The 19,089-nt window shown below is 44.1% G+C and overlaps 1 protein-coding gene across 1 annotated transcript in view; it reads right to left on the bottom strand.

The window, feature by feature from the left end:
- Nucleotides 1–1,501: 1,501 nt before the first annotated feature.
- The window catches only part of TAF3 (TATA-box binding protein associated factor 3), a 181,114-nt gene continuing 163,526 nt past the window's right edge, over nucleotides 1,502–19,089 (bottom strand). Inside the window, exons 5-7 of the mRNA XM_047864938.1 lie at nucleotides 6,970–7,225; nucleotides 3,171–3,277; nucleotides 1,502–2,343 (exon numbers count right to left, since the gene is read on the bottom strand). Coding sequence (XP_047720894.1) covers nucleotides 2,229–2,343; nucleotides 3,171–3,277; nucleotides 6,970–7,225 — 478 coding nt within the window. The 3' untranslated portion in view covers nucleotides 1,502–2,228. The remainder of the gene's footprint in view (nucleotides 2,344–3,170; nucleotides 3,278–6,969; nucleotides 7,226–19,089) is intronic.

Genomic DNA, 19,089 nt, shown 5'->3' with positions numbered 1-19,089 from the left:
GGCCACCGGCCCGTTTCGCACAGGCCGCCGAGCAGCCAGAAGATGGTAACGACTCTGAGTCTCTGGTGACCTGGACTGGATTCAACTCACTGACCTAGAGGTGAAAGGCTCTGTATTCCATTACTAATCCCTCGAGCTCTCCGGCCCCCTGAAAATGATTCTTTGGTTTTATTATTGCAAAGGCCATTTATAAAATCATGAACTGGATTTAGGAAAGCAACCATGAAATAGCAAGGGACAACGACTGATTGAAATTCCTTCAATGTATTATGGGCTGAAGTCTCTCGACAGTAGGATTGGGGAGAAAGTTATATATAGGCACCTCCATTCTTATTTCAGTAGCATGACCGGCTCACTTAAACGTGGCAACTTCAGATCCACTGACCGTGCCTCAAGAACTAAATCCTAAATAAAGAAAATGGAAAAGCAAACTATGAAATAGCCAATAATCTTTATTTTGCACTTCCCCACCCCCCATCCCTCTCCAAAAAGCACTAATGGGTATATTTGTGCATGTGAAAATACTGTATAAAGTATTTACGATGATCTCAAATCAGTAAAACAAAAAACACATATCTCAACATGGATGCTTCGGTTCCTTGTAGGGAGAGAAACATTTTGGCTTCTAGAACAAGGAGGGCAGTGAAATACTGCGCCCTTAAAAGGTCGGTTCCATTTCCACTGATTTGCAATTTAACATTCATGGCAGAAAACCTCATTTCTCTAACCACATAATAAGTTTTAAAATATGACTAATTCATACACTAATAGCAATTTACTTGGCATTAAAAAAAAAATCACAATTTCTATTAATATATTTGTATTAGGTTCAAAGCCCATATTCTAGCATTCAAGATATCCATTACACTGGCCCAAATCGGGATTATTTCAAAATCAAGTAAAAGTCCATATTTATTCCAAAGTTGCTAAAATATGCTAATAAAGTTAAATTTGATGTTTTACATTAAAAATAAAATATTTGGTTTATCTCTCAGACATCTATAACATATAATAAATAGCGGGCAGTATAGTAATATAATAAAGTTTTGTGATACCCTGAAATTTGATGAGTTTTCTTTAAGAAAAAAAATTCATAATATACTTCATTTCAGCCTTAAACCACAATCTCCATGAACAGATTTGCAGAAATAAAACAATATAAACATAAAATGCTACAGTATATGTTTTATGTTTCGTTTTTGTTTTTGTTTTCTCTCGGGGGAATCTACACGTCCGTTTAATAAAAGTCAGTCGAAGAGACGTACAGATAACAAAAACAATTTCGAATCATGGACTACAAATTTAAATTGCCTTGTTTTCCTTTCAACTGCTAGGGCCCCGGTGCCCACGGCGGGCGGGGGCCCGGTGCGGGGCCAGCTCAAGGTAGATCACTCGGAACTATGGCTCTGTTTTCTAGCCTTCTTCGCTTATGTACAGCAGGAATTACAGACATGGCTGAAATCACGGTGGATTCCAGAGAAAGCCAGAATTAAACACGATAAAAATTTAAAAAATAACTACTTCATAAATATTTATTATTTACAGCAGGGGAGATCTTCTATAGTCTGGGAGGTTTTATACAAGTCGATGAAGTGTAGGAGCGGTGAGGAGAACGCCAGCAGTTTCGAGAAGGGCACGGCTAGGATGCGACCAACGTAGAAAATGCGTGCGAGTCAACAAAAATAATCTGCGCCAAAGCAAACGGGACATGATAGAAACCTTTTTCTTAAAAAATAGAAGGTATTTCACAAAAGCCTGAACATTTTACATGTTAGTACTAAAAACGGGGGGAGGGGGCATGGGGAAGCTTCATATATTCTCGTCACAAAAATATTTAGCAACACTCCGTCCGGAGCTCCTTTTCTGGTATTAGGATTATCTCACTAGAGCGGGAGAGAGGTCGCAAACTGTATACAGACGGACGATGTCCTTAAATTACAGTCGAGGCAGCTTACACTTTATCTTCTCGTCTAATAACCTTAATGAAAAGGCCCTGGAGAGAGAATAAAGAAAATCAAAAGGGAGGATTACGGTCTTTTTATTAGTAATACTTGTCACTGGTAATAGAAAGCGGGGGCGTGGCCGTCCTCGCCCGTCACGCGTCCCTCCGTCACACGCCACTTGCGGCCGGGGCGGAGCCGGCGCCGGCGCATGCGTCCTCGGCCTCCCGACGCCGGCGGCCCCTCCCTCCGAGGCTCGCGGGCGCCGCGCGGCGTCAACGTGCCCGGTCAGTGTGCCCGGTGCTTCCGCTTCTTGTGCTTCTTATCCTTCTTCTTGTTGGCGCACTTGGGGCAGAACCACTGCATTTCTTCCGGGGGTGCGGCCATTATTCCCACACAGGGCCTACGTGGTTGGAAAGGAGAAAGAAAAAGGCATTTGTTTGGATAACCAAACTTCACTTATGTGCAGATTGCCTCCCTATGTTCTGAAGCAATTGTTTTAATTGAAAAAAAATTTTTTTTAAGTAAGTTTAAACAATTGAGTGATTTTTACGCCTCTAGTATGTTCAGCCGAGCCCAGGCCACAACAGCTCAAGCTCCCGGAGCAGGGCTGCCGCGTGGCCTCCCCTCTCGGGCCGGGGCCCTCCCCGAGGCCCCGCTGCAGGAATGAAGGCGGGCTCCCTGCAGCCACCAGTGGCCTGGTTTTTCCGAGCAGCGGCCCGTGTTTATCTCCTGGGTGTCCTGTGTCCCGTGGCCGAATGGGTTTCTGTCTGTCTACATCTGATCTTTACACTGTACGGTGAGAGGGTGATTTGCACGCATTCTGGATGCTTCTCCACTGTGGGGGAGCTGGCGGGGAGCTGTGAAGAGCGGACACGCCTCCGTTCATGCCTGCGCTTTGTGACGTGTATGCCAAGGGGTTACCTCGATGTTCCTGTCAAGTGCTGCAGCTTATAGACAGTTACTGGAAAGAAAGGAAAGGGAAACCTTTACCCCCCCCCCCCTTTTTTTTAAACAAGAAGGACATATAAGCTAAACAAAACATGTGGAATTTAGGCTGCAGAACAACCGTCCAGAGATTGCTGATTTCTGCACTTAACACGAATGACGTCGTAATCTTATTGTGCTGTTGCTCCTCAGGCGGCTCCCAGGACAGCAGTGGCGCCGGGAGGGGGTCCGGAAGGGACCCATCGCTCGTGCGCCTGCCCGAGTCCCGCCCGCAGCGCTCACCAGTGGTACCAGTCGTCACAGTCGTCACAGCCGATCATGGGACTGCCGTCGTCCGGCTTGTTGCACCCGGGACAGATCCAGATCTGATTCCCCCACTCATCTCGGATCTGAGGTTTTTAAGTAGGGGGTGGGGGGGGAGGGAAGAGGGGGAAACCAGGCGGAATGGGGGAAAAAAACCAAAGAGAGGGCAACATAAGAATGATTACTTTACACTATGAACCTAATAAACAGGTTAAACTGAAAAGAGAAAAAGTGGCTTGACAATTTGCTAAGGCCATGATCGCGATCATCAGTACCCTGGGATCCACAGGAGACAGAAAGGAGCTGCTAAATGCTCAAGGAGAAGGCATTTCTAATGAGTATTTTAATTTTTTTTTTTAACATTTATTTATTTTTGAGAGACTGAGAGAGACAGAGTGCAAGTGGAGGAGGGGCAGAGATAGACAGGGAGACACAGAATCGGAAACAGGCTCCGGGCTCCGAGCTGTCAGTGCAGAGCCCGACCAGGGGCTCGAACTCAGAAACCGCGAGATCATGACCTGAGCAGAAGTCAGACGCTTTAGCCACTGAGCCACCCAGGCACCCTTCTAGTGAGTGTTTTAAACTCTCTTGTAAGTCACAAAAACAAGGTGTTTTTATAACCAGTTCTATGAGCAGTATGACCCATGGCCACTTTTATCTAAAAAAACTAGTGTCAACATGTTAAGTTGGTAACGTTTAGGGTCATTATGGCCGTAACAGTTGATATTTTTGAAAGCTACAGAGCTCAAGTATATGCAATTTCCTCAGTCACGTTCACAGACGTGGAATTACTGAATCCAGCCAAATGTGCGTGGATCACCTTATTACTTATTAGCCAGGCACTTGTCCTGAACTAGCTGATAAGATCAAGGATATAAAAGAGCTGTTACTAAGTAACTTTCCATTCCCTTTATGACATTTTCAGTAAAGCACAACAACTAAAGGGCAAATAAAAGGAGGGATGCGAGAGGCCGAGCTACACATGTTAACATTATTCTGCCATAAATGTGCGGTGCCCTGGAGTTTGCTTTACTTAACTGAGCTGTTTCCAATAGGAAGCATCCCTAATGATATCACTGCCTCAAATTCCACAGTTACAAAACCCGTTTGGAAGAAACAAATCTAGGATGAGCCTTCAAAAACCAGCCACGACTACTAGCTACTTTTCAAAAGTGTTGGGGCGCCTGGGTGGCGCAGTCGGTTAAGCGTCCGACTTCAGCCAGGTCACGATCTCACGGTCCGTGAGTTCAAGCCCCGCGTCAGGCTCTCGGCTGATGGCTCGGAGCCTGGAGCCTGGAGCCTGTTTCCGATTCTGTGTCTCCCTCTCTCTCTGCCCCTCCCCGTTCATGCTCTGTCTCAAAAATAAATAAACGTTGAAAAAAAAAATTAAAAAAAAAAAAGTGTTTATAATAACGCGGTCAGTAGTCTCGATGAGTTTGTGCTGCAGGTGTGGTCTGTGCCTATACTTGTGGATAGAACCCTGACTAGAATGCAGAAAGAGTGGCTTTCGTGGTGTGCGACGGGGGTCGTGGGAGAACATGTTTCATTCCACTGATGGGCTATTTGAAGGCCACCATTTTTGGAAGTCTACTGAAGGCAAGCTACGTGATACGGAAGCTTCCTAAAGAAACCTGTGGGCAGCTGCATCTGATTCAGCCCTCTCTAACTCTGAGGGGAGAGAACCACCTGTTACCATGTGCCAGCTCTCTGGGGTTAACCCTGGTCCAGCACACTATGCCCTGAAGCTGCCATGCATGGCCAGCCCGGCTGGCTGGTTGACCTCTCTTGAAATTAGAAGGCCGTGACTCTGTTGCTGCTGAGAAATTTGCCAGAGCATCCTTAATAACTAACAGCAACCAGGGTACTGAGTTCTTTCAAACATCTGACTTTGTTCAGCCATCCTGAAACAAGCCCTGGGTAGGTTAAGAATGGGGGGCTGGAGCTAGGGGAACCGAAGTGACAGTTCCAAAGTCCCACTGTTAGGCAGTCACAGAATCAGCCTTTTTGCCCTACTGCCTATGTTTTTCCTCCAGATCACACGTTTTGTCTTCTGTCTACAAAATGTTGCCGAGGACATAACGAGGCTTTGCTTCCATGTTATCCATGCCAATCAGATTCATCTCTGGGGAGTAAGCCCGAAAATCCACTGAGAACTGGAAACTAGGCTATAACATCCTGTACCGATCATCTAGTCTCACCAGAACCCCCTAATTACCGATGAAGCAATGGAGACTGAAAAGGTTAAGTAAACTTTCCTCATCAGCCCATCATGGGGTGATGTGCCCTCAGTTAAACACCTAGAACTTGGTCCTTGAATGGCCCAATTTCTTTTAAATGTTTCTTTTTGAGGGAGAAAGCATGAGCAGGGGAGGGGCCGAGAGAGAGGGGGACAGAGTGAAGAGGGCCCGGCGCTGACAGCAGAGAGCCTGAGGTGGGGCTTGAATTCACATATGGTGAGATCATGACCTGAGCTGAAGTCAGAGGCTCAACTGACTGGGCCACCCAGGTGCCCCAGGTCAATTTTTTTTTAAAATTAATTAATTAATTAATTTTGATGGAGAGACAGAGCAAGCAGGGGGAGGGGAAGAGAAAGAGGGAGAGAGACAGAATCCCTGGCAGGCTCTGGGTTGTCAGCATGGATCCCAATGTGGGGCTCGAACTCACAAACTGTGAGGTCAGGACCTGAGCCGAAATCAGTCTGTATCGGATGCTTAACTGAGCCACCTGGGTGCCGCTAGAATGGGCCAATTTGATGACCACAGGTTTTTATCACATCTTCTATTTTTGTCTTGAGTTGCCTGCCAACTTAGTATTTTTCTGTTAATTTTTCACATCTTTATGTCGTCTCTCAATACCTTTGGGATTTCCTTCTCATCCTTTCTATCATTATAGTGCCTAAACTATTTATTGAAATTTCCTCCTAAAATACCTTCAAGAAAGATAATATTTACCCGATGTGTAGCAAACACCACGAGTCCTACTGGCCAATCACATCTACTCAGACAGATCTGGGCCATCAGTAAACGGACAGATCCCAGTCTGCGTATTTGGTGGTCAGATCCGCACCGGGACCCCGTGCACCTGTAAGTGCCTCAAATCCCTCTGTCGTGTGTATGTCACTCCACGGTGCCCAAAGGACGTGTTTATAAAGACACTCCTTCACTGCGAGATTGACTTCAGGCTTTAGAGTGGGACCTGACGCTATTAGGTACGGGGAAAACAGCTGGAAACAGTCCCAGGACAGCGACGGGAACTCATTCGAGGACACGCCTGGACAGCCAGGAAGCTGTGTCCGGAAGTTCATTTCCATTTAACACGCAAGCCTGGCATACTCTGGGCCTCGGCCCACCAAGCACCGTCAGCCGTGCGGCTACCTGGGGCCGGCGGCGGGCCCTGAGGATCCGTGTACGTTATGTAAATTATACGCGTCCGTGAGCAATTTCACCGCCGGCTGGAGAACTCCAACGTGGGGCCGAATCACTGTTCGTCTCTATACTTAGACGCGGACGCTGGGCGGTAAGAAACGGCACAAAGGAACGGCAAGCGATGCCGTGACGTCGGGGGAGACTAAGTACGTCAGTACCTTCATGCCCTTCAGCCCAAGGCTTGCATGTGCAATGGAAATGCCTTTCCAGGCCTCAAGGGCCGCGTCCGACATCCGGGAGTGACACACACGACCCGCGGGGCGGCGGCAAGCCCCGTCGCGGGGGAAGAGTGCGCTCCTGCCCCCCCCCCCCCCCCCCCCCCCGCAAGCGTGCACACGCAAAGGGCAGCGCACCACGTAAGTGCTCACGGTCTCCGTCACCACGCTCCGGACCGGGGCCTTGGACGATCCGGCGCCAGAGACGGCGGGGGCCGGGGCGGGCATCAGGGCGGGGGCCGCGGCCGACGGCGGGAGGAGCGGCGAAGGCACCGGGGCGGGGGCCACGTGCACGGGCGCGGGGGCCGGGGCGGCTGCGGGCGGCGGGGTCTTGGGTCTGCTCAGAGAAGGGGCCGGCTTGGCTTCGGGCGCCGGGACCACTTTGCTGATGACACTGTCAACGAGACACAGAAAGGGAGAAGTCACGACAGGCTAGCGCGCTCACACCAGGCATTTAAAACGTTATCACAGAGTTAACTTTCTTCTTCTAGGAGCAAAACTCTCTTCCGAGCGAGCATCCGGGGCCCCACCGGACTTGGTCAGAGTCAGGCCGGGGGGAGAAGGGTCCGTGGCGGGAGTGAGGGGTGCTCCCGGGGGCGGGCAAGGCCGGCCGGGCTCCCTTCCTGCGTCCTTGCAGCTGGCGGAGCCGGGCGGGGAGGTGCGGCCCCTCCCGGAACACGTGCGTCCCCAGGACTCACCGGCAGGGACTCCAGCCCGGACATCCGAGCTCGGAGCCTCGGTCGGCCCCAGGCTGGCCGCGTGAGCGGGGGAAGGCGCTCGAGGATGCGGTGCCCGAGCACCTGTACGAAGGTAGGTATGATCCTGGACACTGTACGCGTGTCACCTCCACCGGTCCTCAAACCAAGTTACCGTGATCCCATTTCACAGATGAGGACACGGGATTGGAGAGAGGAAGGAATGGGGCAAATGGGTGGCAGGCTTTGAACCAAGGTCTATTGGATTCCAAAACTCTTTCATTTTTTAAAAAACGTTTCCTTATTTGAAAAAAATAAAAAGTTACATATAATTTCAAGCAGAGAGAAAACCAGTATCACAGCTTAGGAAACAGAGCTAACTGGACATCGGTCCTTGGCCAAATTTGCTTAGATCTCCCTCCTCCGGAAGTAACCGCTGTCCTCAAGCTGGCAGGTACCTTTTTGTATTTCTGCTTTTTGTAGATGCCCACAAGCAACATATACTGCGCTCCTGTTTTATGCTCTTTGACTATATACACAATATGACACCATATTTATCCTTTGCAACTAGTTTTCCTTTTTTTTTTTTTTTAATTGAGATATAACGGACATATAACCTTGTGTTAGTTTGAGGTATACGGAGTGTTGGTTTGGTACATTTATATGTTACACTGATTACTGTAGCTCATAATCAGCTAATATCTTTGTCATGTCACATAATTATTTGTCTTTGTGTTTAGAACATTTCGGATCTACTCTCAGCCACTTGGAAGCTTCTAATATGGCACTGTGGACTATAATCTCTTTGCATTAGGTCTCCAGAACTTACCTGCCAGTGTCCCGCTTAGTTTTATGTCCCTTGATTCATCCACACTGATACACATAGATCTGTATTTTTCATTTTACTTGGAGTGCTGTACCACGGTTATGAATAAAGCCAAAGGGTTTGTGCCCATTCCCTCACTGAGGCTAAAACATACTATCCCATAAATGTTACATGTTAACTTGGGCCGCGTTCCAGAACTTCCCCAGGCTATCTTCCCAGGAATGAAGTTGCTGGGTCACAGGGCATGCACATTCTCACCTTCACCAGGAATCCCAAGCTGTTCCTTAAAATGACTGCACCAACCTATCTCCTCTTCCTAGTATCCGACACTAACCTTTCCAAGCCCTGCTTTGCTGATCAACACTGTGGAAATAGACGGCTGCCTCTGAGGGTCACAGTGAGAACCTGAATTCAGAGAAACGTGTCAAACACCATCAAATGTAGAGTGTGAACGCCAGCATTATATGCACGGCTGTTGCTCATGACAACCCCACATCGCCATTACCAGGCTTGTATGCTTCTCTACCTTCTTAGAGTCTTGGTTGACAAAGCACTCCACTATGAAGCATCGATTCTTTGCTATTCTGATTAGAAGCTTGTAAAACGTTAAACTATCTTAAAAATTTCGCCATGTAAACGAATAATTAATGCTAACTGTTTTCCATTTGAGTTATGAGTATGACTGTCTTGCTGACTCGAATGTAGCCAAAAACCAAGAAAATGTAACATAGGCTGTTGGTGGAGAAGATGCTCAGTAACACTTAACACAATTCACAGTGCATACTGACCAGACTCCTACTAAGTACTGCATGTTCTAAGCACTTGAAAGCCAAAGGCACGGTGGGCACTGTGCTAAATACTCACGTGCCTTACTTCCTCGATCCTCACGTCAGCCCCATGAGGTAAACACACCTACGACTGTCCTTTCGCAAAGCAGGGCACAGAGAGATGAAGTATCCTATACAAATTCACAGACTGCTAGGAGACGGAGCCAGAATTTAAAATTTTTTAAAAATGTTTATAAATGTTTATTCAGTTTTGAGAGACAGAGCAGGGGCAGGAAGGAGGGGGGCAGAGAGAGAGGGAGACACAGAATCTGAAGCTGTCGGCACAGAGCCCGACGTGGGGCTCGAACGCACAAGCTGTGAGATCATGACCTGAGCTGAAGTCGGACGCCCAGCCGACCTAGTCCCCCAGGCGCCCTGAGACGGAGCCAGAATTTAAACGCGGGCGGTCTGATTTCAGAGCCTGTGAACTTAACAACTACACAACACTGTCTCTCTCACCGCTTGCTGGGCGTGTGCTGCCTAATACGTAAGGTGGGAGTTCAAAGTTATTGCTAAGGCATTTATATCCGTATGTGCAAGCACTTCGTATTTTTATGGCTAGACTAAAGTTTTACATGCTGTTTTTGGAGGTAGTTTCCCATAATGGTTTGAAATTTAGGTGCTGGGACCAAAACTAAAGGAAAAGCAGGAACCAGAGAGGTTAAGTAGAACATAGATGTGTCAGCCTGAGGGCACCTATGCATGAGGGAAATCTGATCTTTGGTTTTGATAAAGAGGACAGGTTTCAAAGCCTGGGGCCTGCCAACGTGGAAAGTCTGACAGAACTCCCTCCCCACATTAAAAACTCTCAAGAGGCCACTAGACTGATTAAGAATTAATCAAAGCCTCGTGAATTTTTAGGTCTGTGGTCCAGGACGCTACATTTAAGGTACTTTGGGCTTGCAATGTGCCCAGGTACCCAGCACTAATCATCTTGAGATGAGGTAACTTAAAACGTAGGCCTTACATTATTAATGCAGAGAAGTATTAGGAAACAAAGCAGCACATAATCTTAAAGAAAACCAAACATACGAGGAGCCAAGGTAGCATCAGGGAGAACCAGAAGATTACAGAGACTAGAATTATTAATTATAAAACAACTCTGCTTACACTGTTTTAAAAAATGAAAGGCAGGGATGCCTGGCGGGCTCAGTCAGTGGAGCGTGTGACTCTTGATCTTGGGGTTGTGCGTTTGAGTTCCGTGTCGGATGTAGAAATTACGTAAAAATAAAATCTTGAAAACATAAAACTAGGGGCACCTGGGTGGCTCAGTCCGTGAATCGTCCAACTCTTGTTTTCGGCTCAGGTCATGATCTCACGTTCGTGGGACTGAGCCCCACACTGGGATCCATGATGAGTGTGGCGTCTGCTTGGGATTCTCTCCCCCTCTCTGTGTCTCCCCCACTCACACACTCTCTCTCTCTCTCAAAAATAAATAAACATTAAAAAAAGAAAAGGCAAAGCATGACATTATCTGCAGGTAACAGAAGGTTATAAAGAGTCATCTAGCAGATTTGAAAGAAACAAACTGACCTACAAATGAAAAATACAACAAATGGACTCAAATTTATTCTCAGCAGAATGAGAGAATTGTAAGCTGAATAATAAGACAGAAGAAATAATCTAAAATGTAGCTTAGAGGGGCAAAGAGAGAACAGAATAAATTACTACATATCTAATAATCACTACACACTTAATCATAATTCTAGAGAAAGAATGGGGCAGAGACAAAATGTTAATAAGACTATCTGAGGACGTTCACAGACGTGATGGCAGATACGAATCCACAGACTTAAGAAGCCCAACAAATCCCAGGAGAGAGAAAGAAATCTGCACCTAGACACATCAGAGTGAAACAATGAAACATCACAGATAAAGAGAAAAGTCCGAAAAGCGGTGAGGGGTGGCGGGGGGGGGGGGGGGGAACCAGTGACTTTCAAAGAGACAGATGGCAGCTGACTTCTCCACAGCAATGATGAAGCTGGAAAACAGTGGAAGAACATCTTGGAGGTGTTGAAGAACAATGCATTTTGTCTTTGGAAACATCTTTCAAGAGTAAGGATGAAATAAAGACATTTTCCAGAAAGCAAGATCTAAGGACTTGCCCACAGCGGACCTTTACTAAAAGAAATTTTAAAGTAGCAATTCCCAAAGTTTTTGGTCTTAGAGACCACTCTACGCTCTTAAAAACCGCTGAAAAACTCAAAGAACTTTTGTTGACGTGCATTGTATCTGTCAATATTTGCCACATTAAAAATCGAAACTGAGAAATCAAAAAATAATTATTTTAGTAATTCATTGAAAAGGAAGAATAATAAACCCATTACATGTTATCAGGTAACATTTTCTTTCTTTGTAAAATTTTTGTGAGAAGACTAACACTACCTTTGTATTTTTTGCAGATCACCTTAGCGTGTGCACATGTAACTGCAGGGGGGAGGAGTGTTTTCATGGCCTTTTCAGATGATTGTGTAAATTCTTCGATACTGCACCAAAAATGCAACAAGTGACAGCTTCTTAAGTCAGTCACAATGTGTGATCTGAAACCGTATCACAGCTTTTTATACTCATTGATGTGCTAACGCTCTGAATAGTTATTTTACCCACCCATGATTTTTTATTTTATTTTATTTTATTTTTTAAATGTTTACTTATTTTGGGGACAGAAAGAGACAGAGCATGAATGGGGGAGGGGCAGAGAGAGAGGGAGACACAGAATCGGAAACAGGCTCCAGGCTCCGAGCCATCAGCCCAGAGCCTGACGCGGGGCTCGAACTCACGGACCGCGAGATCGTGACCTGGGCTGAAGTTGGACGCTTAACCGACTGAGCCACCCAGGCGCCCCCCCACCCATGATTTTATAACATCATGCATTAGTTTGTAATATCGGTTCACTGAATTATGCAGCTCTTCCGAATATTTACACATTTCACTGTACAATATTAAAATATCACATTTGGTGGTGTTACCGTCATCTCATCACAAATTTCTTAGATTACTGACGAGCCATCAACTTGTAATATGTTTTCCAAGATTCGAATTTTTACTTAAAAGCTTCTACTTTGTCATTTACAACAAATATTCTCCCCTGAGAATTTTCCTTGTGGCGACAGGCTTCCTTTATTCATTTTTGATGAAATGTTGGCCAAATATCCAAATGTGAGTAAGCGCAGTTTGTAAGTGGCTCTTTCAAGTAGAAATAGTATTTTGTGAGGAAAGCTGCTAGTTCAGCTTGCAACTTAAATAATCACACAAATACTTTTCCTCAAGACACCTGTCATATTTTAGTAAGGACAGGAAGTATTTTATGAGTGCTTCCTATTTCATCACTATCTATTTCAACACATAAACTACTATGTTCCAAGGCCTATGCACCACTCTGAGCATCTCTGTTCTTTTTCTTTTTTAATTAAAAAAAACTTTTTTTTAGTGTTTATTTTTGAGAGAAAGAGAGACACAGCATGAGTGCGGGAGGAACAGAGAGAGAGGGAGACACAGAATCCGAAGCAGGCTCCAGGCTCTGAGCTGTCGGCACAGAGCCCGACGCAGGGCTCGAACTCACAGACCATGAGATGACCTGAGCTGAAATCAGATGCCCAACTGACTGAGCCACCCAGGTGCCTGAGCTAAAGTATTCTAAGGTACTTCTATTATCTGGAAGGAGGTGCAAAGGTATTACATTTAAAATGTAGTAATTTCTAGGGTAATCATGGAAAGATTAGGAATAAAGCAAATGTTTAATTTCTAAATTCGTATGAAGAAAAATGGCATGTTGCTCTTTTTTTTTTTAAGTTTATTTATTTATTGCAAGAGAGGAAGGGAAGGGGAGGAAGGGGCAGAGAGAGGGAGACAGAGAATCCCAAGCAGGCTCTGCACTGTCAGCACAGAGCCTGATGTGGGGCTTGAACTCATGAACTGTAAGATCGTGACCTGGGCAGAAATCAAGAATTGGACGCTTAATCGACTGAGCCACCCGGGTGCCCTGAAAAATGGAATGTTAAAATAAATAAGAAAGGGAGAAACAGAGAACAGAAAGACAAATAGAAAACCCAAAATAGGGTGGGTTATAACTCAAAAGATCCATAATTATATCATATAAATGGTCTAAACAATTTACTTGCCAGATTGAGTAAGACAGCGAAACCTAACACTATATTATTTGTCAGAAACACATCTAACAACGGAGCAGTGGAAAGGCTGAGGGAAGCGGCCAGCAAAAGAAGCATATGGACACAAGGAAATGTGACCGCAAACAAAACAGACTGTGAGGCGAGAACTACCAGCGGTAATGAAGGTTTCTTCATAACGATAAAAGGGTCCGACGTGCCAGGACGAGATAATAATCTAAAATTTGAATGCGCCCCAAAACACATCCTCAAAATATATAAAGCAAAACTGACAGACCTGTAAGAAACAGACAAAGCCACAAGTATAACTGGGGATTTAGCGTATCTGTCTCTCTGGAACTGACAGGGTAGGCAGTCAAAAGCCAGGAAAGGTATAGTTATTGTAAGTTTTGAAGCAAATAACAAAAATAACAAAACTGACCCAATGGACATTAAAAAAAACCTCTATGTTCGACAAATACAGACACCTCATTCTTTTCAAGAACACACTAAAAAAACCTGACCAAACAATTCCCATAAGGCCAAAGAATAATTTGAATGGTCTGTACCCATATCTGTTACCTTGGCTACGGTAATTCCTCAAAGGCACGCAAAGCCTTTTTACTTCTGTATCCTCAGCACCTAACATGTTAACACCTAATAAATACAAGCTGGTCCTGCAAGTAGTGATTTCCTAGAAGAAATGATACATTTAGGAAATAGGAAAGTTTTCTACCCAATACAATTACAGGGAAAGATTGCATAGTCATATGCACTGTGATGTGGGAGGAAAGAGGGATGTAGGACAGGGAAGGAAAACATGGGGTGTCGTGAAGAGAGGAGAGCAAGCGAAGGTATGGCAGACAGGTCAGGAGCGTGGGGGGAGAACCCAGGTACCTGAGGTTGTGGGTTCCCAGAGTTGGTGGACGAGGGCAGGGGGGGGAGAAAAAGAAAGTAAGAAGAAACAGCTTTGAGATCTGTGATGACCAGATGCAGAAATACGACCGAAACCTAAGCTATCAACAAGAAGAGGCTACTGGAGGGAAAGACTTTTCCTATCTCCTACCTATTCGTGGGAATGACGTGGGGGGATTTAGAAAATGATCTGCAAAGGATCTGTTCCTTTTATTGCTTTGTGTCAACTTAACTATTAGCCGTTCTAGTGGAAAATGTTTGCTGGAGATGACAACCGAACCTATTACCTAAAATGATTTTTAGATATTCATGTGCTCCAACAGACAATGATCAAACAGAATTGAGAAGCAACTGTGCTTGAGTTGTAAGACAGTGCAGTTAATGTGGAAAAAAGAAAACTCAAATTATAGGGTATATCGCAAACCGTAAATTCTAAAGGGATTAAATATTTGGTAAAAGAAAATGTAAAACCGTTAACATACTCCGACAAATAAGAAAACACGTGTTTTTAATCTGGGAGGAGAGGATGATTTTCTCGGCATCTCCTTAGAAGCAGAAACCATGAAAGGAAACGCTGATTTGATTGTGCCAACACTGTAAAATATCGTAAGCAAAGGCAAAAGACAAGATGACGGACAGTTATTTGCCACATACGCGATAAAGCGTTCAGTTCCTGTTAAATAAAGAGTTCTGTCAAATCAAAACCAAAAAGACTAAATTCGTACTAAAACGTGAGCAAAGGACACAAGCAGCAGATACAGAGTGAAAGAAACAAAAGCCGCCAACAGGGGTTAGGAAAAAAAAAGTTCTATATTCATGGTAATCAAAGACATGGGCAGGAAAACGACAATAAAATAGCTTTCTTAGTACAGGTTACAAAGATGTTAGGATGGGCCAATGGGAGGGATGGTTGGTATAGCACTTCTGAATGATTACCAAAACCTGAAAAACGTACTTGTCTTTATTTTTTTAATGTTTATTTATTTTTGAGAGAGAGAGAGACAGCACAAGTGGGGGAGAGGCAGAGAGAGAGGGAGACACAGAATCGGAAGCAGGCTCCATCCAGGCTGTCAGCACAGAGCCCGACACGGGGCTCGAACTCACGAACCGAGAGGTCATGTCCTGAGCCGAAGTCGGACGCTTAACCAACTGAGCCACCCAGGCCCACCTGTTGTTTTTTTTTTTTTTTAATATCAAAGCAACTTTACTACTAAAAACATCTTGTCTTTGGCACAAATGAGTAGGTCTGAAATCATAGGAAACTGACACACAGCAATCCACCCTATGATTTCAAATCACTCACACTAATCGATATTAGGGTGTGATGCACTGTACAAATTCAAGTCCACAGAAATATGAGTGCACTCTGCAATTCTTAGTTACACTCAACCGTATTTTGTATCGTTCCTTTGAGGCACATTCTTACACACCATTCTTTAATGACAAGTTTGAGCAACAATATCCCTATATTACAATCAACATAAACCTAACAAAGAAATCTTTAACAGGGCCATCACATCCAACTGCCAAATGAGCAACAGGTAAACTTCTTAAGCAGGTTGGTTTAACCTCCTTGAAAATTATGTTTCCAAGTAAAGATCATTTGGAGAAGGCGCCCAGAAGTACTAGCTTGCATAACACAATCAGACACATGTTGGCTTGCCACAATGTCCAAATCAAGGCTGTCATTTTTGAGAAGGCAAGTCTTTGTTCTCTTTTCAGTTCCTGCAAATTTATCTTGTTACCCTCCATTTCCAAGTGTTCCTTTATTGTCTTCACTTTTTTAATGTATGACTTGTACTTATTAATTTTTAGAAGTTCAATGTGAAACATGTCTCTGGTTATTTTAGTAGTTTCTTTATCTTCTCTGACCTCAAATAATATTATTTCCTTCCATCGTCACATCCATGACCTGTCCCGGTTGTACACGTCCCATCAAGTTGTATCCTTTTTCCCTCTTTTGACTCCAATAGGTTAGGCTGAGGCTCGGCTCAGAGCATACTGTCCTGGTCCGAGTACCTGTACACGTACCTGTACCATAGGTACAGCCATAGGTCTAAGGGTTACAAAGTATTTTCATTCCATTCCACCAACATACCCTTAGCAACATGTTTTCCTTCCACCCTAAGGGGGCTTTCTGTGGCCTGTAGGCTTGCTCCACTCTCTTTGGATATTGGGGAACCACAAAAGTGTGGTAAGCCAATGTCCTACTCTGATTTCCCACTGCTCCAGGGAATCACAGTCTTTAGGATGTGTGGTATCGACTTCACTTCTGGCCGGCTGGCTGGTATCTCAGACATCCACGACTGCCCCAAAGATTATCGGTGCTCTGAGAATATTCCTGGTATCAATCCATCTTAACTGGAACAACTGTCAGTCTAAAATTAGAGAAACATCTTTCATGTTGTTTGTTTTTTCTGTTAGTATTCTGCTATTTTTAATGATTTCTCCAACTGCTTTATGTCGAGGTTCCACTGTTTTACTTCCATGTGAAATTTGCTTATATTTTGAAATATACTGCTAATTTTATCCATCTGTGTACCCAATGATGACAAATCTGCCCCAGAGTGTGTTCTTGAGATTGTTTGATTTCAAAATATTTAAAACTTAATGTGATTTAACTGATTAGGAATTGAGAAAAAGTGGCTGCCCTTGTTTTTCCAGTTAAGCCTTCTACCAGTTAAACAAGGACATGCAAGGGTTTCCTGCCTTTTAGCAAATCTCTTGTTGCCATCGGTCTAAAACGGGCATAAATAAAGTTCGGTAAAACTTAGCACGTTTTGGGAATCTGTGTCTATCAAATTTGAAGTCACTGGCTACTATTGTAGCTACCAATACAATTTGTTTTTTTAATATTTACTTATTTTGGGGCGAGTGCAAGCAGGAGAGGGGCAGAGAGAGAAGGGGACAGAGGACAGGTTCCAGAAGCGGGCCCTGTGCTGATAGGCTGACAGCCGCGAGGCTGATGTGGGGCTCAAACTCGCGAACAGTGAGACTATGACCTGAGCCGAAGTTGGATGCTCAACAGACTGAGCCACCCAGGTGCCCCTTGAGAGGGTTTATGAAGAGACCATCCCAGATTGTTGGGCATAGACATCTGTGGTGTGAGACTGAGGACTGATACATAGCACCAAGGAAAATACGTGTTATTTGCTAAGCTTTCTCTGGTTACTCTGTACACATTACAAGGGGTCCATTTTCTAACAATGTACTAGTCTTGGCCAGCAATTCCAGGTCTAGAAATCTATGCAAAAATCTAGCACTGTTTGTGATTGCAAAAAATCCTGAAAACTACAATGACTGTAATTTCAAATACCTCAACATAGGGATCAGTTAAATAAATGAAGACGAACAAAAATATCATGCTGTTACCTGAAGAGATAATAATACACACTCACATAAATGATATGTTTATCCCCCCCATTATGGAATTTTGGAAAAATTAATAGAATCTAATTTTTGCAAGAAAAGGCAAATAAGAATGTATGAGTGTGCACTTAGAAAAAAGTTAAAAGACTACACCCCAAAATGTCCTGAAATTGGCTCTGAATGGTGGGATTATATGTGGTTCTTTTCTCTTTTTTGTGTCTTTAAAATTTTAATTCCAGTATAGTTAACATACAGTGTTATATTAGTTTCGGGTGTACATTACAGTGGTAGGTGTTTTTTATTGTTTTGGTTTATGTATAATCATCATATGTAACTTGTAGAATAAATTTAAGTTAAAAGCACTTGCCATAATACACACATCTAAAATGTTGCTGGGACTTTGAATTTTTTTTTTTAACGTTTATTCATTTTTGATAGAGACAGAGCGTGAGTGAGAGAGGGGCAGAGGGAGAGGGAGACGCAGAATCCAAAGCAAGCTCCAGGCTCTGAACTGTCAGCACAGAGCCGGACATGGGGCTCGGACTCACGAACTGCGAGCTCATGACTTGAGCCGAAGTCGGACGCTCAACCGACTGGGCCACCCAGGCGCCCCTAAAATGTTTGCTGGGACTTTGTAAATGATGGCTTCAATTGCATACTTATAGTCTGTTCACTTTTCTGTACGTAGGTTATAGTTTATTTAATAAATGACTGGGAAAACACGATGGCTTTGCTAAAGCCTTCCAGCCAAATGTTGACCACGGTCTACCGTAGAAGTCCCAAGCTAAATTCAAAAGCTGCTCAATTTAGTGTATCTAAACTGAGTATATTATCATTAACAGAGATCAACAAGAAAAGGGTCAAGGGAGGAGAACTCTATGAAGCTATGCTATTCTGGCACATAATTAAAATCATAAATTTGAACAGCCTTGAGATATTAAGGTAGGTTCACGGTCTTGGGTCTTTTCAAAGAAATATAATGCCCACAGTTGGGATACTCTGTATCCCAAGTACATGCATATCTGTCTTTATCATCCTCATTAGGCAGTACATTTCGTAGGAGTAAGCTGGGTATTTTATTTATCTTAGAATTATTTGCGGTATAAAACAGCGTCTTAATACATATTCATCAACTCTAATAAGCGTCATGCCTAATATTGCATTGAGGCCTCTCTTGTAAAATAAATATTTTACTTTTGAATACTTTCGTCTGTTTAAAAATTTTTACACTAGGCCAATTTCCTCTTCCGTACTACTTAAAGAGTTCCACGACCTCTGAGATTTCTATTTGCCTGCATGGATTCGGATTCCTTACCTACGTACCCATCCTAAGACCACGAATGATGATCACATCAGTGTGAGGTACAAGCAGGTCTAGGAGGTTTCGGTCTAGCTATTGTCTGGAAGTGCTTTTAATTGCTTTGAGCTCTACCAAACACCTAATGAATATTATTTGCCTTACCTGACTTTTTCCAATCCCCTTTCATTTTATTTCACTTCTCTTAGATTTCTCTCTTACC

Source organism: Prionailurus viverrinus, chromosome B4 (genome assembly GCF_022837055.1).
Source record: "Prionailurus viverrinus isolate Anna chromosome B4, UM_Priviv_1.0, whole genome shotgun sequence".
Taxonomy (NCBI): domain Eukaryota; kingdom Metazoa; phylum Chordata; class Mammalia; order Carnivora; family Felidae; genus Prionailurus; species Prionailurus viverrinus.
This window is presented reverse-complemented; position numbering and strand designations above follow the sequence as displayed.